This window comes from Terrapene carolina, unplaced genomic scaffold (assembly GCF_002925995.2).
Source record: "Terrapene carolina triunguis isolate 2854851 unplaced genomic scaffold, T_m_triunguis-2.0 Scaffold96, whole genome shotgun sequence".
Lineage (NCBI taxonomy): Eukaryota > Metazoa > Chordata > Testudines > Emydidae > Terrapene > Terrapene triunguis.
This window is the reverse complement of record NW_020664447.1, coordinates 12,792,797-12,815,711: the sequence shown is the minus strand read 5'-3', so window position 1 is coordinate 12,815,711 and position 22,915 is coordinate 12,792,797. Positions and strand designations below refer to the sequence as shown.

Genomic DNA, 22,915 nt, shown 5'->3' with positions numbered 1-22,915 from the left:
CTGCGACCCCGGCTCCTGGCCCGGCCTGGCCCCCGGCCCGGCACTGCGCACCCGGCCCGGCACCATGCCCGCGACCCCGGCCGAGCCCTCCCTCCCTCCCGATTTTCCCGGACATGCCCGGCTTTTGGGGATTTCCCCCCGGACGGGGATTTGAGCCCCCAAAAGCCGGACATGTCCGGGAAAATCCGGACGTATGGTAACCCTAAACAAAGCTTGCCATGTTAACAAACAGCTATGGGAATGCTTGGAGATAGTGAATATCTCTGGCTTGGATGATATGCATCTCAAAATTCTATAAATCAGTTACAAATACACTGTATGAATCAGAGCAGTTATTTTGAAATCAGAGAAATGGAGAACCTAGAGGACTGAAAAAAACAAAACAAATGCAGTATTGATCTCCAAATACAAATTAAGGAATGAATCTGAAAATTACCAAATAGTTGGTCTAAATTCAGTGCTGAAAAAAAGGTGCAATCATATTCTAAAAGATAACAGAACCATATGTGTTAAACAGCTTAGGTTTACAAAAGACACATGGATTACAGCTAAACTTATTTTTTAAATAAATTATGAAGAGTGGACTTCAGTACTCTCAAAAAATGAACTCAAACTGGCTTAGATATGAGGACTGTCACATGGATTGAACTGTGGCTTTAGGGCCATAAACAAAGGGATTGAAGTGATGTGGGGGAGGTGCTCAGTGGATTGCTGTGGGGACTGGTATTAGGATCAGTTTTACTTAACATCTTTATTAATGATTTGGAAGAAGGGATAAACAGCACATTAATTAAATTCACAGATTGTAATACATTAGGAGGTGTTACAAGCACAACAAAGCAGAGAGAAATCATGCAAAAAGGACCTAGAGGTTAAAAATATGGGGAGGAAACAACAAAATGGGATTATTCATGGAGAAAGACAACCTGATACATCTGAGGGAAAAACAATCCAAAATATCGATATTTATTGGGAGAAACCTGGAAAGCAGATAAGCCAAAAAAGACTGAGGTGAAATAGTTGATAGCAAAATATGTATGAGCTTGCACTATGACAAGCGAAAGTGATTTGGAGCTGCAGAGGCATCACAGCAGAGTGCAGTGAGATCCTAGGTTGCTCCTCTCTATTGGAGTACTGAAACATATGCATTGCTACACCAGAACAAACCAGCGATCCATCTAGCTAAGGATCTCTCTCAACATATATCACACTGGCAAAATTGCACCTGGAGTACTGTGTTTTGGTTCTGAGCCTCTCAATAAAAGATTATTAAAAATGAGGGAATATACAGAGGAGCAACAGAAACAAAGGGAGGAGGATTTACCCTCTTCAAGTACTTATAAATAACCTGTCTATACATATTTAATTCTTGAGAATTACACATGTATAATAAACGAGGTACTTGAAGAGTAAACACACCACAAGGAAAAGGAATTGTTTAGGCGGACCAATGTGGGTATAAAACTTGGAGTAAAAGAATGAAAAGTGTAGGTTGAATATCAAATAAAATTGCCCATCAGTAAACATCTAATAAACTGAGGAACAGTCTCCACGAGGAAATGGTTAAAGACCCAGTGCTTGAGTTATTTAAAATGGACACAGCACTCAAGAATAGTCCAGGGAACAATCCTACACTAGCAGGATGACTTAATAGGGCTCTTCCAGCTATAATTTCTATGATTCCATGATATGAGCTCCAAAGACAATAAGCAGAGAGACAAACCTCTGCAAAATTAAATCACTGAGAATCAACTAGAGAATGGAAATTAAATCATGGAAAAGTATTTTCTTCTTTGTAAGCATTAGCATTAATCACATGCAAAAGTAAAATATTAGTTAATTTGATTCTCTCTGCCTTCCAGACGTGGGTCGAAATGAATCAATGCAGGAAGAGCAATTTCTCTGATAGCTGGGGAAATGATCAAATAAAATCTGTAGATAAAGCTAGTGAAAATGAAATGACCAAAAAGAAAGATACAAAACCATGTTTTGGGGTTTATTTCTTCTGAATTCCTAATAAGTACAATAAATGAAAATCTGCACACCAGCGGCTTCCTAACAGCTTGAGTGGAAGGTGACTACACTTAGTATTTAATGGTTTGGGTATTTTTCTTTCTAGTAATTAATTATTCTGTTTATTAATTTTCTTTTTTGTTAAATTATTATTATTGTTTTGCAAGCCCGTAACATGTTACCCAGGCTTCCCGATTTTAAGTACTGCTAATATACGCCTAATTCACACCAGGAAAAACCAACAATGTAACTAGTGGAGAAATCCTTAACCAACAGGAAAAAAATAAATAATGTGAAAGACGTGTTTAAAGAACAATACACTTTGGAACCCATTCCTCTTAATTGCTACGAAGCAGGTTACTGGGTGCACATAGGCCACTCAACTATTCATCTCAGTAGCAGATCCTGATAAGATATGCACTGAAGGAATTATGTCTGGACTGTGTCAAATAGGGGTGTTGGTATTTAACTGTGTTCTGTAGGCCATGAAAGGTCAAACTGGACAAAACAGAGCCTGATGAAGCAGCTAGTATCTGGGGGTGAGGAGACACACAGCCTTTCAAATTAGCAGTTGAGTCATGATGCAAAGTGATAATGGGCCCAATCATGCCCCCTGTTACAGCCAATGGGAGTTCAGCCACTGACTTGACTGGGAGCAGGATCGGGTCCATTTTGTGTGAGGAGTGAAAAATTCAAGCTTGTGTACCAATGAAAATGGATCAAGAGTTCTGCCTGCATTCCATAAAAATAGAGGAAAAACTAGCCATATACACAGCGAGAGATCAGCAACTCAGCTGATGCAAACCCTGCTGTATCACTGCTGATTTTCTTTACAGACAGCAATCCAGCCATATCAGCCTCAGAAATTTTGTTCAATGACAGAATTTAAATTAAACAAACAAATACATCATAAAACCAGAAAGGTAAAACTTTAAAAATCAACAACAAATGGCTGATTAACAGGAGTTCTGGCATGCTCTTTCTGATATGTATTTTAAAACATATTTTCATTTTGCATGGATTAAATCCCATATTGAATTGGACAGATAATTCCTTAGTTTAAATTAAGAAAGACCTTTCCTGAAATAAAAATTGTTCTTTTTAAAATATCCTTAAATGACATTGTCATGATAAACATCAGATCATACTTATTACATTTTTCTATATAGTTAATAATACCTGATATACTGAAATTAATCTAAATAGCTAATTTATTTTTTACCATTTATGTTGCTGGTTTATTATTTATACCCCTTAGGGTTGGAACTTACTAAAGGGGGAACTCTATATCCTAATAAAGAGGATAGGAAAGAAGTTGGCCAAGTACAGGTAGGAGCTAATGAGGCACAGTCAATTGTGAATGAGTCCTATTTAAATATAACACATGAAGGCAAACAACTGAATACTGACAAAATATACAAGTACAAATAAATGGTAGAAGTCTAAATACTAAGATGGGTGAACTAGAGTGGCTTGGCATTAAATGAGGATATTGATGTAATAGGCATTGTCGAAACTTGGTGGTACTAGGGTGACTAGCAGCAAGTATAAAAAAATCGGCACGGGGCAGGGGCGGTAATAGGAGCCTATATAAGACAAAGCCCCAAATATCTGGACGGTCCCTATAAAATCGGGACATCTGGATACCCTAGGTGGTACGATAATAATAAATGGGACACAGTAATACCAGGGGTATAAAATATATAGGAATGAGTAGATCATGCTGATGGGGGAGTGGCACTGTATGTGAAAGAAAGCAGAGTCAAATATAGTAAAAATCTTAAATGAATCAAACTATAATAAAGAATCTCTATGGAAAGAAATTCCATGCTTGAATAATAATAATATAGCAGTAGGAATATACTACCAACCACCTCACCAGGATGGTGTCTGTGACTGTGAAATGCTCAGAGAGATTAGAGCAGCTACAAAGGCACAAAACGCAATAATGGGGGATTTCAACTATCCTCATATTGACTGGGTATTTGTCACCTCAGGGAGGGATGCAGAGATAAAATTTCTAGACCCCATAAATGGTTGCTTCCGAGAGCAGCTACTTCTGGAACCCTTTGGGGGGGGGTGGTAATTCTTGATTTAGTCCTAAATAGGACCCAGGATCTAGTCCCAGAGATGCCTATAGCTGAACTGCTTGGTAATAGTGATCATAATGTAATTAAATTTAAACATCCTTGTAGGGGAAAGTATGCCAAAGAAACCTACCACAACCTCTAAAAAAATGAGGAAGCTAGTTGAATGTAAATTAAAAGGAACAATTACAAGGGCAAAATGGCTGCAAAATGTATGAAGACTACTGAAAAACACCATAATGAGACTCAAACTAAATATATACCCCAAATCAAAAGAAACAGTAAGAGAACTAAAACAATGCCGCCACAGCTAAACAGAAGAGTAAGAGACAGTTAAGAATGCCTTTTTGACTCTTAGAAATTGGAAGTCAAACCCTGATGAGGAAGAGAGAAAGGGGCATAAACTCTGGCAAGTTAAATGCAAAAGTGTAGTAAGGTAAGCCAAGAAGGAATTTGAAGAGCAACTAGCTAAGGACACGCACACACACAAAATTGTTGCTGTTAGTTTTTAAAGTACATCAGAAGCAGGAAGCCAAACAGTCAATGGAGCAACTGGATGACTGAGGGGGCTAAAGGAGCACTCGAGGAAGACAAGACCGTTTTGGAGAAGCTAAATGAATTCTTCCCTGCAGAGAATGTTGGGGAGATCCTCACACCGGAACCATTCTTTTTAAGTGACAGAGCTGAGGAGCTGTTCTAGATTGAGGCGTTAATAGAGGTGTTTTGGAACAAACTGATAAATTAAACAGTAATAAGTCACCAGGACCAGATGGTATTCACCCAAGAGTTCTGAAGGAACTCAAATGTTGCAGAACTACTAACTGTGATATGTAATCTGTCACTTAAGTCAGTTTCTGTACCAGATGACTGGAGGGTAGGTAATGTAATGCCGCTTTTAAAAACAGGCTTCAGAAGTGATCCGGGCAATTACAGGTCAGTAAGCCTAACTTCAGTACCAAGCATATTGGTTGAAACTATAGTAAAGAACAGAATTATCAAGTGCACAGATACACACAATACGTTGGGGAAGAAATCATGTGAAGGGAAATCATACCTCACCAATCTATTGGAATTCTTTGAGAATGTCAACATGCCTGTGGACAAGGGTGATGTAGTCAGTACAGCATAATTGGACTTTAAGAAAGTCTTTGATAAGGTCCCTCACCAAAGGCTCTTAAGCAAAGTAAGCAGTCATGGAAGGAAAGGTCCTCTCATGGATCAGTAGCTGGTTAAAAAATAGGAAACAAAGGGTAGGAATAAATAGACAGTTTTCACAATGGAGAGAGGTGATCAGTGGTGCCCCCCAAGGATATGTATTGGAACCTGTAGTGTTCAACATATTCATGATTGGGAAAAGGGGTGAACAGTGACATGACAGGTGAAATTCAATGTTGATAAGTGCAAAGTAATGCACCTTGGAAAAAATAATCTCAACTACACATACAAAATGAGGGAGTTTCCATTAGCTATTACCACTCAAGAAACAGATCTTGTAGTCATTGTGGATAGTTCTCTAAAAACGTTCACTGAATGTTGCAGTGGCAGTCCAAAAAAGCTAACGTTAAGAACCACAAGGAAAGGGATAGATAATCATACAGAAAATATCATAATGCTACTATATGGGGGGGAGGGATAGCTGAGTGGTTTGAGCATTAGCCTGCTAAACCCAGGGTTGTGAGTTCAATTCTTGAGGGGGCCATTTAGGGATCTGGGGATTGGGCCTGCTTTGAGCAGGGGGTTAGACTAGATGACCTCCTGAGGACCCTTCCAACCCTGATATTCTATTATATAAATTCATGGTACACCCAGACCTTGAATATTGCATGCAGGTCTAGTCGCCCCATCTCAGAAAAGATATATTAGAATTGGAAAAGGGCAACAAAAATGATTAGGAGTATGGAACAGTTTCCTTATGAAAAGAGATTAAAAAGACTGGGACTGTTCTGCTTAGAAAAGAGACGACTAAGGAAGAACATGATAGAGGTCTATAAAATTGTGTATGGTGTGGAGAGTGAATAGGGAAGTGTTATTTACCCCTTCACATAACACAAGAACTAAGGGTCACCCAATGAAATTAATAGGCAGCAGGTTTAAAACAAACAAAAGGAAGAACTTCTGCACAAAACACACAGTCAACCTCATTGTCAGGGGATACTGTGAAGGCCAAAAGTATAATAGGTATTACCAAAATGGTCAGAGATGCAACCCTATTTTCGGGGTGTCCCTAAACCTCCATTTGTCAGAAGTTGGATGACAGAGGACAATGGATCACTTGAAACTGCCCCTGTTCATTCTCCCTGAAGCATCTGGCACTGGCCACTATCAGAGACAGTATAGTGGGCTAGATGGACAATTGATCTGAAGTAGTATGGCCATTCTTATGTCTGCATTTCACTCACTTTTAACAATGAAATTACTACTGATGAGTTTTACTTTTCGTTTATAATCCATTTGACTTCCTCATTTTCAAATATTAGCTTATTTGGCTTTCCACCAATGCAGGAGAATGTCTGCATTTTTAAACAACCACTAGGCTTTTTTGAAGAAAAAAAAATTGTAGGTTTTAAAATCTACCCGTTTTATTTTATAAAAACTTGAATTCTGAGCCTTGCATTTTGGAATGTGAGAGGGTCCTTTTCACTCAAGATATGACTGACAAATCAATTTGTGGTGATAGAACACTGTTCCAGTTGTTGATAATCTTCCACAAGTTTTCTACCAGCATGTAGTCACTTAAATATTCCTTAAACAACTTAAACAAAATTCAGCTGACTTTTCAAATGATTTTTTCCCCTGCTAATATCCCACAGCAATAAAAATCAAAATGTAAAAACAAAGAAATGGCAGCAGATATCACAGATTTTAGTCCCATTTAACACAACCCATCCCTAGCAGCTCTGTGTATAGACTGATGAAGAGAGCACGTTAAGCACTTACACCAAATCATTCAAGTAGACTTGTTTTGCAGACTGATTAATAGAAACAAGCTCTAAGGACTAATCACAAGTCGAGCCCTGTTTGGTAGATTAATAGAACAAAGGCACAAGAGAATAAGGAAGGTTACAGTACTGGAATATGAATAAGGAAAGGTGAACACTGTGTAGTTTGATTGTTAGTACTTATCAACCAAAGACAAATCTTCAGGGCCAAGTCTCAGTATTTCACTTGTATACATGAATCACAATTCCGTGCTGAAGAGGCTCGGTTCTAATAGGCTGATCAGTCTACATATCTCAGGATGATCAATCTGTGCTTTAACTCCAGGATTAAAAACACAGAAACAAAATCTTTCAAGGGAATGATGAATTACTCTAGTTTTACTGTAGAAATATCTCCATTTCATTTGGCATTTGCTAATTTCAACAGACACTTCCAAGCTCCAAACTTTTTTTTCCATTACAACCATGGACAGAAGAGCACATGTGACAGCTCAGACAGTGCATGTGTGTTTGCAGGATGTGTGTGTGTCTCTCACTGAGCTGTGGTTTGGAATGAATGAATATTACTCAAAATGTTACCGTATCATGGTGACACATGCTAAGATCCTCTGTCGAGTCATTTTGACGTCAGGTTTGTGAACCCTGCATAAAGATGCAAGATATTTACCATTGTGTCATTTTGGGAGGTAAATTTTGCTGACTCCAGTCAGGATACAAGAGGAGCTAAGAGAGGGACGGAAGGAACTAGCACCGGGGACAGATACGGTTCTAAAGGTAAAATCTTACGATACAGCTGAGCTTGGGGAAAAAGCTTAGGCTTTCAGTGTCAGTTTCGTTGTTACATTATTTACAAATCAAACCAAACTTCAGTTAGGAGGTAAATTTGGCCTGTATACAATGTGTATACAAATGTAATGGCTATATAACAAATTTATTTCTCTGTTCCGTTTTATTTAAATTCATTTGTTGCATTTTTGTTTGTTTTAACATGAAATTTAGTGGTCCAGGTTAAAAAGGAAAATGAAAGTTTGTGGCTGGTTTAGGATGCTGGGCAGTTGGAGCACACAGGAAAATGTTACATTGCACACATCATTAGAGGTGTAAAATCTGTGTGTGAAAACCTCATTTCACTGAAATCAATGGCAAAACTCCATTTGACTTGAACAGGGCCAGGATTTTACCCTCATTCTTTTATTCATTTAACTACAGAAAGATTAAACATTTTGTGGTGAATTATATTGTGGGGGTTTATATATGTGGTTTTAACATTATTTCTACATTTTTCCAACTCTTTTCACAAGCTCAAACCTTTTCAAAGTTAGGCATATGAAAGGACCAGAAAATGTCTTTCATAAACTTGACATAGCTAGTTGAACAGGGTGTTTAGCTTGGGAAAGGGAAAATTTGTTCTCCAGAATAAATTGCATTAAAATGAATTATAGAGTTATATCAGCAACCAGCCAAGGGAGACAAAAACTGCTACAAACCTAAAATATAACTGCAGGCGCACATAATTCTGGTTTACCATATACTGGGGCAAACCATAGAACTAGAGTTTTCAGGTTAACGTGCATTTTGCCCATCTACTGCATTCTTCTACAGTTCAGAATATTGGATCCATCCCAAGCAGCCCCAAATGGAATACCAAGAAAGAAGGAAAAGACGTTTCCTTTCTTGTGGCTTTTTTTCTTATGTGCCCAGTTGTCTCTTGTTGGGTATGGAAACAAGATGTATTAAAAACTGTGCCAGGAAAAGGAGAATGAAAGGCTCACACCGCCCCCTCCTCCCCTTATAAATCCTGCATTTGATGAGGTGCACAGCCCAGTGCCACAAACAATTGCCTCAAAATGGTAGCAAGGATAAACATCTGCTTAAGAGTGTTGCTGGATTGGGGCTTTTGCTCGCAAGTTTTTCTTCTCTGACATTCCTACTATACAGGCCCTGATCACCTCCTGATTAGGTATCGAATGAATACTTTCTCCAGATGGTTTGCAGCTAGAGCTGATTTAAAAAAAAAAACTAAATGGAAAATTTGTTTTTAACAGAAAATGCCTTTTTGATTAAATAGGTATTTTCATAAAAGATTCTGTTTTGGTCAAAAATGTTCAGGTCTTAACCAAAGAAGTTTTGTTTGTGAGTTTTAGATTTAAACCCAAAAACGTCCAGAGGAAAATTCAACAAAAATGAGTATGTTTTTATTGTGATTGAATTTTTTTGTGGGAAGGGAAAAAAATTCATTGACCAGTTCTATTTCTAGCTACCTAAGAGGCTTGGCAAACTACATGCATATCAGTTTCCTCCACTAAATCTGTCTGAAGAACCTTTTAATGGCCATCTTTTCATTGAAAGTAGATCTGAAGCAGGTAATTCCATCTCAGCGAAGACTCCTGAAGGGGTCCATCTACAGGGATTCAACTTAGGACCTCTGGATCTAAAAGCATGAGCCTTTACTACTCGTAAACCTTTGTACGTGATCTAGCAGCCACCCTTCATTCTTATGGATACAACTGGCTTGATTTTGAGAGACTCTCACAAATTCCCAGAAACAATCCCGAGTATCACTTTAATTTCAGATCACACTTCTAAAATCATTTCCTGTTCTACAGGGTCTGAAATGATTGGTAGCCTAACTCCTATTTTCTAACTAAAAGAGCATTTTTTTAAAATGACCAATTTTTGACCTAATTGGCTTGTAGGAACTTTCTCTTCTTGTGGCTGAACTGAAGCACAACAGAAGATTAATTGAAACTTTTGCCGCCATTCGCACTGTACCACACTTTGTCAGCTTCTGCAATAGCTGTACTTCTGACAGAGCTTTCATGCTTATCTGGTTCTTCTCCCCTTCAACGGTCAGGGCCTACCCGCTGCTTGGGCCTAAAGGCTTCGGTTCCCGCTGGTCAGGCCCAGCCTCTGATTCCAGACTGACTGATTCTCTCTATTGTTTGGGTCTGAAGGCTCTGCTCTCTGTCCCTCTGGCTTCCCAGGTGCCCTCAGTGGCTGGGTCTCCCCAAGCATCTTGGGCTTGATGATCCCAGTGTCTTGCTGGCTGGTTTCTCCAGTGCTCAGCCCCCCAGTAGTGGTATCCCCATTCAGCACACTCTTGATCCGCCCCCACTTATAGATTCTTCCAGCCCTTAGGTCCCAATTCCCCTGCTAGTCCGCTTCTCACTCAGCCTGCATTGTTCTCCTCCCTCTCATCTTTCTTCTGTTGCTCTTCTCCACACTGACTGTGACCCCAAGCACTCAGTTGCTCTCTAGCTCTCTCATGGTATGGCTACACTGTAATCAAAAACCTGCAGCACCACATTTTAGAACATGGGTCAGCTGACTTGGGCTGTAGGGTTAAAAATGGCAGTGTAGATGTTTGGGCTCGGGCTGGAGCCTGGGCTCTACGCTGCTATTTTTAACCCCACAGCCTGACCCCTCTGAGCCTGAGTCACTGAAGTTGATATTCTCCAGAGGTGCTCAGCTCCTCTCAGGATCAGATCCTTATAGAGGTGGTGTGGAAAAATCAGAATCTGTAGTAATCTAAGCAGTGCCTGCTCCTCTTGAACGTCTTGGTGGGCGCAAATGCTCTGAGCTGCTCAATGAGATACCGCTTTGTACCACTGTGCACAAATGCCACGTGGACCCATGTGCTGCTGTAACACTCAGCAAGAGGAAAAGGAACTTTTTCTGGACAGCTGCCAACTGGAAGAAAAGCATCTACACACACACACACACACAGCTTGTGGTTTTTGTAAGTGCAGCTTTCATTTTATAATGACTTTGTTCTTGATCAGATCATATACACACTTATGAACAGCAGTCTCCCGTAATCTATTAACCCCTGGAGCACCGCAGCTGATGCACATTCTGTCTCCACTAATTCTTGTATAGCATCTACTGTGCTTCATGAAAATGTTTAAGGAATCTTAGACGTGTGGCATGCTACCTTTGTCATTTGGTTGACCACTCACTGAACACTCATGGAGCAGTGAAGAGATTAATAATTAGTCCAAATCCTTTCCACACACCAACACAAACACAGAGGTGTAAGGAATGTTGTTAATGGTTTTTCATTTCAGCAACATGTCATCTGCAAGCAGGCATGGTCTGTAAATTACACTAGTACTGCATTCTCTGCAAGTACTTACTCACTCCTTAGTCAGGCAACATTCCCACTGAAGTAAAGTCCTAGTGTAAACAGAATAAGCCCTACATGATTTGGCCAAATGTTTAGAGGTAGAGCATTTTGAAAATGGCTAGTTTGCTGCTGGCTGGAGTCTTATTAAAAGCGGTTAGGAGACAATGCATTTTAAAATGATCTGCATTTTAATTTGTTGTTGTTAAAAATAAAAATGGAGGCTAAGTTAGAAGTGAATTTGATCTCAGGGAAACTGAACAGAAATCTGTGACACTCCCAAAGAGGCAAAAATATAAACAACTCCCCTGTAATTCTAGACCTGGGGGAATACATTCTTCGATCTTATAATGAGAGAGCTGAAGGACAAATGCCAAGAAAAATGAAACAGGAGCCTGTGCCTTTAAACACAACCACGTTACAGCAGTGTGTCTATTTGTTTAACACACACACAGAAGACCTTATTCTTTGCCAATACTATTCTCAACTGCTGACTTCTACTGAATAAATGCCGGAATTCCTGAAAGACTGTGCAGCACCAATATAATTTTCCAATCTCCCTTTCTATTCCCCAGTGCTAATAGCAAGGAGGAACTTTATTGCTGAGCATGGCAATTTCTGTTCCTTTTTCACTTTTTTTTTTAGGCCCAAGTTAATTACCAAGTAAGACTATGAAAATAAAAGAAATGAGACTCATTCTACCCATCAGTATATCTGAATCCTATCATGTGAGTTGCCAATTGGTTTTCTAATCCTCACACTCAATATCTGCTGTTAATTTGCTTGCTATTTCAAGAACTTAAAGAATGTCAGCAAAATCCACGATGCATTACAAAACTTATAATTGGAAAAAAAATCTGATGCTTTTCTGACAGAGTAAACACAAAGTATTAAAGCACTGATCAGAACAAGGAAGCTGTAACAACCCAATAACTATTTGTACTAAAATATAATTGTAAATGCAGTGGAGAAATAAACATGCTTAGTTTCAACTCTTGTTACTGAAATATGTGCAAAATTAGGCCAAATGATGGTGTGAATCCAGCAATTTTACACCAGATTTAAACACACACACACACACAGAGGAGAAAAATATTGTATTTTAAAGGAGATGACTGAACTGTGTGGTGCTGTTTTTCAACCTCTCTTGGCCTTTTCAAGGTCACATTATCTATGCCAATTAAAATTTTGCTTCTGAAAAAAAATTAAGGCACTTCCTCCAGAGTTACTAAAAAAAGCAAATGAAAGCCTTTGTGTCTCAGGGGTGAGCTATAGTGAGCGGTTTGTTCCTGACCTCTGGATCACCCTATGGATCAAATTCCTGGACATAGGAAAAACCCACTAGCATTCATTAAAAGCAACTGGGAGGCCAGCTTTGTGTTTCTGTTCTTGAGACCTGACCAAGCTACAACTTGACAAAGGTGCAGGATATTGCTGAACAATGCAGCTGTTCCTGTTGGGAGGAGGAAGGATTTTCCCAGCTCAGATGCTGGAGATCCATAAAAAAACAGTTTTACACGCTGCCCTCTTTACTGGACACCTCAATGTCTGAGGCCTATGACTGTGGAAATTAAAGAGTTTTAAGAGTGAAATCACTAAATATCAATTATAAAGTTCAACGAAATTTATTTATTTATTTTGTACTGGCTAGCTATTAAGACCTAAACTCGTACTTCTGAAACAGGTAATATTCCTGTTGAAATCGTTAGGGGTCTTGCCTGCATAAGGAGCTATACAATCAGATATTTCTCCACTAACTAAACCAGTTCCAGAGGGCAACGACAGTAGGAAGTGAAAGGAGGCAGATTGCAGAAGTAGATTGTTATCTACAGACTAAATGGAAAATCTTTACCCACGTTATTTCTTCAAGGTGCATCAACCAGTCTCCTAGTTAGAGTGTGAAAACGGCAGTTACATCCCCAGTCTCTGAAAGTAGGAGTTCAACGAGCAACTTTAGCATGTCCGACCCTTGCTCAGGAGGAGTCTTTCACTTTTCAGGGGCTGGCGCTCCACTTTCAACATCTCTGCAGCTAATACCATTTAATACTCCCAGACCCATCAGGCTACATTCAAATTTTCTGCACCTCAAAGACTGTTGATATGCTCCACTGCACTCTCCAATTGCAAATACACATGAATGCTCCTGTGTGTTGTAAGTTATTTTCTACATACAAATTCTAATAAATTGTAAGTTAGGAGGCACTACTTGAATTCTCTTAGGTCTTTAGAAAGCTTTCAGATGTACCATGAGTAATAACATGTAATGAATATGGACTGACATTCCTTTCCCATAGCTACACCGAGTTGGCAATTTACATTTTCTAAATAGATAGATGACTTATAACCAGTTTTCCCAGTCTGATGGCAATTACTTCTTAGAAACCTCTGACAGGCTGAAACCCTCAGAATTGCAGATGTTATTCTTAGTTTGGTTCCTCTTCTTAAATTAAAACCACTAGCTGTATCAGCAAACATGGATTTTTCCCTCTGGAAATATCATCTAAAATGCATATAAATCGAACTTGCCAACTTAGCTCAATTTAGGGTTGGAGTGTCTTTTGGTTTAATGCACTTGTGTTCCACCTCTGAGACAGAATTGTGTGTGTATTTTTATATATGTAGATAAAAACCCTAACTAAGGTAAGCAGACATATAAAAAACCCCAGAGGTTTCCTCCTTTTGGGGTAATCTGTATTTATGATAGTAGCTCAGGTAAGTATGGAGGGTGGGGAGAATGCGGTATACCAGAAGAGCACAAAAGCTAAAAAAGTCTTTTCCCATCATTAAGGAGCAGTCTCCTCTCTGTAAAATTTTGAACAACTGACTTCGTGCATCTGATGCACCTTTTCCCTTCTCTGAAGTAGCCACACAAAATGCAGAAATCTAATTGGATTTCATGCTTTCCCAGTAGCTGACACAAGAGGAAGGGATGAAAGCTGCCATTTCAGCATCAGCAGTCAGCATCTTCCAAACCAAGATAAGTAGACTCATTAACCTAAAGAGCTACATGAATTTAAACTACATCTCTACCCCGATATAACGCGACCAGATATAACACGAATTCTGATATAACGCGGTAAAGCAGTGCTCGGGGGGTGGGGGGCTGCTCACTCCGGCGGATCAAAGCAAGTTAGATATAACGCGGTTTCACCTATAACGCGGTAAGATTTTTTGGCTCCTGAGGACAGCGTTATATCGAGGTAGAGGTGTAGTTGTCTCATCTCAATTTTCTCATTCCCACTTGCCCTACACACATATTTACCACAATTCATCACAACTTGACACAAATTACAGACTTTGCTCAAGAGAGATTAGAGAAGTGTCCTAGGATGGATGGAGCTCAGCTTTCCTTTCTGGCAAAGTATCCATTGCCATCCATGCGTTTTGCACAAGGAAATCCCAGGATCAATGGGCTAAGGAGTCAGGTCATTATGAAATAAAGTTAAGTGTTCAATGGCTTGTGCTGCATGGGGAAGGTCATCTATACCACTCAGAGCCTCTGGTTAGGAGAACCTTTGTTCCTTGATCAGTTGTCCCTTAATATTTCATAATAAACTTTCTATCTTCACACATACAATATGCAAAATTTTAAGACTTCTGGATGCAGTTGGAAAAAGTAGGCCATGGGTCACCATTATGGGTTCAGGAAACAAAGCCAAAAATCAGTACATCTATACACGTGCTGGAAGTGTATCATAGAGTCCACTATTGTAAAACACCAAGTCACAGGTCCCACAAGAAGACATTCCTCAAGGCCTGTAGACCACATTTTCCTCTCTGGTCTCTCCAGTGGCAATAATCTTAATCTAGGTTAAGTAAAACCCATCTATACTAATATGAAAGGATGTCTGCAAACATCAGAGGTTGTCTGCAAACTGCAAGCTTTCTGTCTAGAGCTCACACATGAGGGAGGAAGCTGTTCACCATGGTAATCTGCAGTTAACATTCCAGAGAGCTCACAGAGCTTTTAGCCCTCCAGCAACAGCCTCAAATCCATGTTACATTACCAAGGCCTTTATGTGCTCTTGTCTTCTTCAGTGAACTACCTATGGGTTACTTTAGAAAAAAAAGACTTTGAAATGTCTTTAAGAGATGTTCTTTACCTGAATTATGGCCATCTCTATCAATTAGCAGACACTGTGAATCTAAGAGTATTTTTTAAAAACTAGGTAGTGTCAAGTTGATTTAAACTAGAAGCGAAAGACTATGACTTTTGAATAAAAAAAAATCAGTAGTTTATGTCAGGGGCATTGGACACAGAGTACGTCTATAAAGTTCTCCCTTCCCACCTGGGTCGTCTGTAGCCAGCACTGTTGCATGTGGACCGTACAAGGGACACTGCTAGGAACTTCACCACCAGAGAGTAACTGAGCAAATGTGCTGCCTATAAATTGCTAAGCAGCACTGTCCAGGTGAGCAAGGGAGAGATCTTCTCAAATGCGCATAAGAAGCAACTGCAGAAATGCACATAAAGTAGCCCCATTCTTTGGTGCAAAAGAACCCCTAGTCTCTCATTTAAAGTGAATCTGGTATCACTGAGTTACATGATATACCTATATTAAGTCCATGCTAGAGGATGCACACTAATATCTAATCAGCTAAATCGACATAGAGGTTACTATTATAATTCCTACATATTTAACAATTATTAACATCCCTGAGACTCAATTTTGTGGCATAGGCATAACAGTTTTCCTTACTGTGCTAACTGAATTCAAGAAGTACCAAGATCCTACATCTAAATAGCCAGGCAATGTGATGTGACAACAGATTGAAAGAATAGCGGTCAGATAAAGGAGGTGGCATTTTAAAAACTCAGTTCAAGGTATCTTCAGTACAGAACTGTAGACAGCTATAGTCAGCATCTTCCTGAGTTTGTTCAGCACAGGGCCTCAACTCTGATCTCTCTCACACTAGTGTCAGTCAAGAGCAACACTGATAGCAATGGACTTACAGTGGTGTCACTGAGGTCAGAATTAGGCTCAAAGTCTAATTATCAAAATTTTGATAACAAAAAAGAACAGACAAATTTTCAGTATTCCTCAGTAGCAAGATAAAAAAAATAGAGATTAAGGCACCAACTTTAAAATGGTACCATACTGATCTAAGTTTTTAGAAGTGTAAATGACTACACAACACACAAGGCAGTGGAGACTCAGGTTTTAGGGACTGAATTCTGCCCTTGCTGACACCTATGCTAGCCCATTGAATTCATGGGAACTACATGGATACAGAGAAGAGCAGAATTTGTCCACGAGTTTCCAGTAATCAAACATCTATAATGGATATAGATCACAGCTCTTCTTTTCTTGCTCTGCTCACTCTCTCACTCACACAAACAAATAATTATGTTTCTCTTGCTGCATAAAATCTTTACCACTACAATTAAAACAACACGGTCTGTGTTTTCATAGCTGTTCACAATACAAGGTTTACTTAAAGATACAGTACGGTTCTGCACAGCAGCACAACAAAGCGGGACTCATTGCATTTTCAATGGCAGTAACTCTTGCTGTGGTTGAAAAAACAAATATAAGCACAGAAAGTTTAAATGGGGACTTACCATGGGGCACCGTATATTCGGAATCCTTTAACTGTTACCTCTGAATCTTGCAAGTAAATACTGTTTGTCAGGAGTGACTGAACATTGTCAAAGTCCTCTGGTTTCAATTTGGACACAGAGGGAAAGCGGTAGTAATCCTGTTTAACAAGGTCTGCCATGAATTCCTTATCAAATGTCAGTTCATGATTCCCAGCAATCACTATTTTATATTCATATGGCAGGCTTCCTGAAATAACAAAAAGAGCACTTAATTAGCACATTTGCTTCCCACACCAGCATAGCCGGCAAAATAAGTAGACAGCTAACACTGACAGAATGAAATACACAGGATCCGTGTGTATCTCCATGGGCAGCGAACGTTATTAATGCTGCTGCTTTTTCTCTGAATGAAATTTTGTTAAGATGTAAAGTAATGTCACACAAAGAAATGTCATAACCAAAGGCATGTACTGCAAAATGAAACACAACAAGCTGGCAGGCATGCAGACAGATCCTCAGCTGGTGTAAATCACCTCAGCTCCACAGGCTTGAATGGAGCTACAACAGCTCTGAACATCTGGCATACTACCTGTTAGTACATGGGACTAGCTGGACGTCAGCAGTCCTGGGTTCCAGTCTAGTATGCAGTGAGACATAACGAATGAATGTTTGTGAAGTGCTCAAAGGAAAGGCTCTACACTGTGTATATATTAGGTAGGATTACTTATTAAAGGTATATTTTACGAGAGTTTAAGGATGCCGAAATACCCATTAAGCAATTTATTCCCATGCTCTACCCTGTTCTACACAGTACCAGTCCACTTATGATGGACTCTCATTTTATTATTAATTATTATTATTATTTGTGTTATGGTAGCGCCTAATTGAGATCAGGGCTCCACCCTGAGATAGATGCTCTATAAGCATATGGTAAGAGACAGTCATTACCTGGAAGGGCTTACAAGCTAAATGGACAAGACAGATAAAGGGTGGGAGAAAGGAACTGAGGCACAGAGAGCCTATCTGTAAAATGGGGATAACAGTATTTCCTAAAGGCTTAATCCAAAGCTCACTGAAGTCAATGGGACCGGCCCATAGGGACAGATTTTCAAGGGTTCAGTACCCCCAGTTGGTGCCAGATTTTAAAAAAACAAAGCAAAAAAAAATGTTGAAAATAAGGTCATTTATTTCAGTGCCCTAACAAAAGCTGAATTCTTTTAAAAAAATCTGATTCAAAGCGGCTCGCCAAAAATCACACAGAAAACTGTTAGAGCTGGGAATTGGCCTCTGATCTCCAGTCCAAATGCAGCGCCTTAACCACAAGCCATCTTTCTTCTCTTATAGAAACTCATTTAGTTTAGTGCGTGTTCCTAATGATCACTAAGGGAATGATTTCACAAAGGTGATTGGTTCCTTACAAATACCATGGATTAGATAGCCACTGCTTCTTACTGTTCTTGGCCCTATTTGGTTGTACAAACTGTGAAGGAAAGACTAATATTCTATACTTATGAATACTATTCTAATAAGGACACTACAGCCCCAATTCTTTAGTCTTTGCACTCCTGAAGCTCGCACTGAAGGAATACAGGATTGGGCTCTATGTTTTCTTGCCAGCACTATCCCCCATAAACACACACAACTTTCCTATTGCAAAATTTGGTTTGCAAATCAAAAAGCTTACTTGAAAAAATAATTAGAGAAATGTTTGTGATAGTCTGACTAACTTTACCCCACTGAGGCTTATGGGGAAAGAGTGAAAATTCTCTCCCTTTCAATATTGATGGCAAGGAAATGGGAGTTCGGCAGGATTTTTATGCAAACATTTCCTGATCAAAATTCGTTAACTCTGGGTAGAAAAATAAAAAGCTAGGACCCTTCCCCTCCCAAACACTAGACATCTTCATAGATTCCTAATGTCTTAACAAAATGCAGATCATACATATTAATAACTCTCTGTGGTGCTGCATTAGACTAAAAGCTGGGGGAGATGCTATTGGGCATTTGTCACTCCTCTGCAGTTTATGCCCCATTCCCGCCTCCCTCTTTCCCATCTCTGTCACATGCTGCTCTGCAATTCATTTTATTTAAAAACTAGGAATAATAGGTACCTACAATTCCTGCTCTCTGTGACTCCTGGGCACAAGGTAAAATTGCTATTTTCTTCTCTCTCAGGAAACAGAAAAGATACCACCGGCATGAAATCTGATACACTTGTCACAATTATGAATCCCCGCAAAGCTAGATTTTGTGAAATTCTCAAGAGAAGCTGGATAGCGACGTTAAAACCAGGTTTCTGCCAAGTATCAATATTTGCTAACTTCAGTGGAGAAAACTTCCAGCCACATTCTGGATAAATGACCAGGTTTTACGTTTTCCCATTTAGTTTAATAAGATACTTTAAAATTAGCATACCACTGAGCTCATGCCTAATGAAAAGCTGTACATTTTACTTCAAGACAAATTTTTCTTGAGCCAAACAAACATCCCAAGCTGGAGAGTTCCCTGTTTAGTCATGCCGAACACAGCAGACAAACTGCAACTCAATCACTGTTGTATGAGTTTATAAATGGAATGATATACATGTGCATAAGCCCAAAAGGACGAGGGGAAACTAACAAAGGGCTTGATCCTGTAAGTTAATGGCAAAGTCACAAACAAATGACTGGAAGGGACATGTTCGGTCATGAAGTCCTGACCCCTGCTGTCACAAGTAACCCCGTCATATAAGAACATAAGAACGGCCATACTGGGTCAGACCAAAGGTCCATCTAGCCCAGTAACCTGTCCTCTGACAGTGGCCAATGGCAGGTGCCCCAAAGGGAATGAACAGAAAGGTTATCAAGTGATCCATGCCCCGTCACCCAATCCCAGCTTCTGGCAAACAGAGGCTAAGGCAGCGCCATATTATTGCCTAGGCCGACAAGGCCTAGGCCTAGGGCGGCAAATTTTCAGGGGCGGAAGCTCCCCTCCGCGCCCCGCCCCCCTGCTCCAGCTCACCTCCGCCTCCTCTGCAAGCTTGCCGCAGCGTCCTGTTTCTCTCCCCTCCCAGCGCTTACGCCGCGAAACAGCTGTTTCGCGGGGCAGGGAGGGAGGGGGGAGGAGGGGGAACGCCACGCGCTGGGGGAAGAGGCGGGGCTGGGGGCGGGGATTTGGGGAAGGGATCCAATAGGGGAAGGGAGGGGGCGGACTTGGGGCGGGGACTTTGGGGAGGGGGTTGGAATGGGGGCGGGAAAAGGGCGGAGTCAGGGCGGGGCCAGGGCAGCAATTATTTCCCGGTCTAGGGGCGGCAAAATTATTAATCCGCCACTGGGCTAGGGACACCATTCCTGCCCATCCTGGCTAATAGCCATTGATGGACCTATCTTCCATGAATCTATCTAGCTCCCTTTTGAACCCCGTTATAGTATTGGCCTTCACAACACCCTCTGGCAAGGAATTCCAGAGGTTGACAGTGCACTGCGTGAAAACATACTTTCTTGTGTTTGTTTTAAACCTCCTACCTATTAATTTCATTTGGTGGACCCTTGTTCTTGTATTATGAGAAGGAGTAAATAACACTTCCTTATTTACTTTCTCCATACCACTCATGATTTTATAGACCTCTATCATATCTCCCCTTAGTCGCCTCTTTTCCAAGCTGAAAAGTCCCAGTCTTATTAATCTCTCCTCATACGGAAGTCATTCCATACCCCTAATCATTTTTGTTGCCCTATTCTGAACCTTTTCCAATTCCAATATATCTTTTTTGAGATGGGGCAACCACATCTGCACGCAGTATTCAAGGTGTGGGTGTATCATGGATTTATATAGAGGCCATATGATATTTTCTGTCTTATCTATCCTTTTCTTGATGATTGCCAACGTTCCGTTCGCTTTTTTGACTGCTGCTGCACATTGAGTGGATGATTTCAGAGAACTATCCACAATGACTCCAAGATCTCTTTTTTGAGTGGTAACAACTAATTTAGACCCCATCATTGTATATGTATAGTTAGAATTATGTTTTCCAATGTGCATTATTTTGCATTTATCAACATTAAATTTCATTTGCCATTTTGTTGCCCAGTCACCCAGTTTTGTGAGATCCTTTTGTAGCTCTTTGCAGTCTGCCTGGGACTTAATCCCATTCTTAAATTTATCAAGCTCCAACTTTAATCTAGTGAGGTTGTTTGCCCCAGCTACTACTGGGAGATTGTTCCAGAACCTCGCTCCTGTGATGGTTAGAACCTTCTTCTAATTTCTAGCATGAATTTGTTCATGCCCGTTGTGCCAACACTGTCCTTTAGTTTAAATGGCACTTCTCCCTCCCTGGTGTTTACCACCTCCCGTCCCCAATGTATCTATAGATAGCAATCATATCCCTGCTCAGTCTTCATTTTGCATACCTATTTTTATATTGTGCTTTTCATCAGTAGATCACAAAGTGCTTCACAATCTTTAATGTATTTATCCTCATAACACACCTGTGAGGGAGAGAAGTAGTATTATCCCCATTATACAGATGGGGAACTGAACCACAGAGAGGCTAAGGTTTGAATCTACAAAGGTACGTAGGTGCCTATCCCCCCAGATTCAGGTGCCTAAGTCCCATTTTTAGGTTCCACTGCAATCCACAAAACTCTTGCTCAGGTGCTGCCTAACTCTGCACCTAAACTCACTCAGTGCCTACGTTTTTGCAGTAGAAGTTCCCTAGGCACCTATGTTTCTGCCTCTGGGCATTTGTGATACTGGCAGAGGGCATGGGTGTGCACAGAGTTTTACAGGGATCCCTCGGGTCAGTTATATGCATAATAATTCAACAAAGGCATATGAAATCTCTACTGAGATCCAGTAACACACTGGTTGGCATAACCACTGCAACATGTATATAAGGATAATATTAAAGGAGGTACTTGCCTATACTGAAGAATAAGTTCTTAAGGTATGAAAGTTAAAGCAGGGCACCAGAAGGTGAAAAACATGTTCCTTTCCGATAAGACGCTTATCTGTCTGGTTATATGCAAACTGAGTATCGTATACCTCACAATAGATATCTATTTACATACTAAGCCCCTCAGCTAATCAACATTGAGAAATTGACAAGAGATTGCTAAAGCTATAGGAAGGAACACACAGCAGGAGAGTGTCTGGTTTATGAATAAAGATCAAAGGACTGTTTTGCCGTATCTAGGGTTGCAGAGAGATACCCTGATATCTTTCACTTAGGAAGTAAGCTGACAGTGGGCTTGCTTCGTGAGTGGAAGATCACAGCCAACCCTGGCTGTAATAGGCTGGAAGGATTTTGGGTGAGGTTTTGCTCTTATGACAGAACAATGTCCTATTAGTTAAGTTTAGGCTCTAGTACACGTGTTACGATTTCATTTCATATGTAACCCTTCGTTGCCAGTATTTCTGCTTGCTATCATTTGAATCCCTGTTCTTTGTTAAATAAACTTCTACTTGTTTTCTCTATAAACAAATCTCAGTGCTGTGTGTTAAGCAGAACTGTGTTCCATACTGTAACTGGTAAGCTATGATGTACTGTTCCTTTGTGAACAGAGGACCTAGGAATTCTGTGACCATCCAGTGGATCAGGAACTGGGAGACGCTTGGAGCACTCGGGGATTGGAGTGTGCCCTATCGCTAACCTGTAAAGAGAGAGTGGGGCCTGTGGTGGCCTAGAGGGGAGTGCTTGTGTTGCCAGAGGTTGGTGGAGTTGGGGAGCTCATCCACGGTAAGCACAGAAAGGCTTCCTGACACTAAGAGCAAGTACAAGTGAGGTACGTCACAACTCTGAGTATCCCCAGAAAGCATCACAGCATGCACACTGCTACTTCACTCTCGGTGTCCGGACATCTATCTCCTGCCTAAATCCCAGTGCAATCCATGAACTGGGGGAAGGCAGGCATTCCTCTGCTTAACTTGCCTGTGAAGCCTGATCCAGGAGGCACTTTCAGAGGTTGCCAAAACAGGAGGAGGAGAAGCTCCCTTTAGCCCAGTTGTTAGGATACTCAACCAGGATGTGGGAGACTAGTAGTTCAAGTCCCTGCTTTGCCTGATGAGAAGGGATTTGAACAGGGATCTGTCAGGTCAGTGCCCTACCTCCTTGGCTACAGAGTCTCACTCTTTGTTGCCCAATTATTGAATTAAAGTGGAACAACTTCAAGAGGAGAGATTGAGGGGACTGACCTCAGTATACTCCTTACACCCAGTCTGTTTTGTGTGAAGG

The 22,915-nt window shown here is 40.4% G+C and overlaps 1 protein-coding gene across 1 annotated transcript in view; it reads right to left on the bottom strand.

Annotated features, from left to right (window-relative positions):
* MPPED2 (metallophosphoesterase domain containing 2) overlaps nucleotides 1-22,915 on the bottom strand; it is a 131,570-nt gene that overhangs the window by 36,390 nt on the left and 72,265 nt on the right. Inside the window, exon 4 of the mRNA XM_024194937.2 lies at nucleotides 16,726-16,951. Coding sequence (XP_024050705.1) covers nucleotides 16,726-16,951 — 226 coding nt within the window. The remainder of the gene's footprint in view (nucleotides 1-16,725; nucleotides 16,952-22,915) is intronic.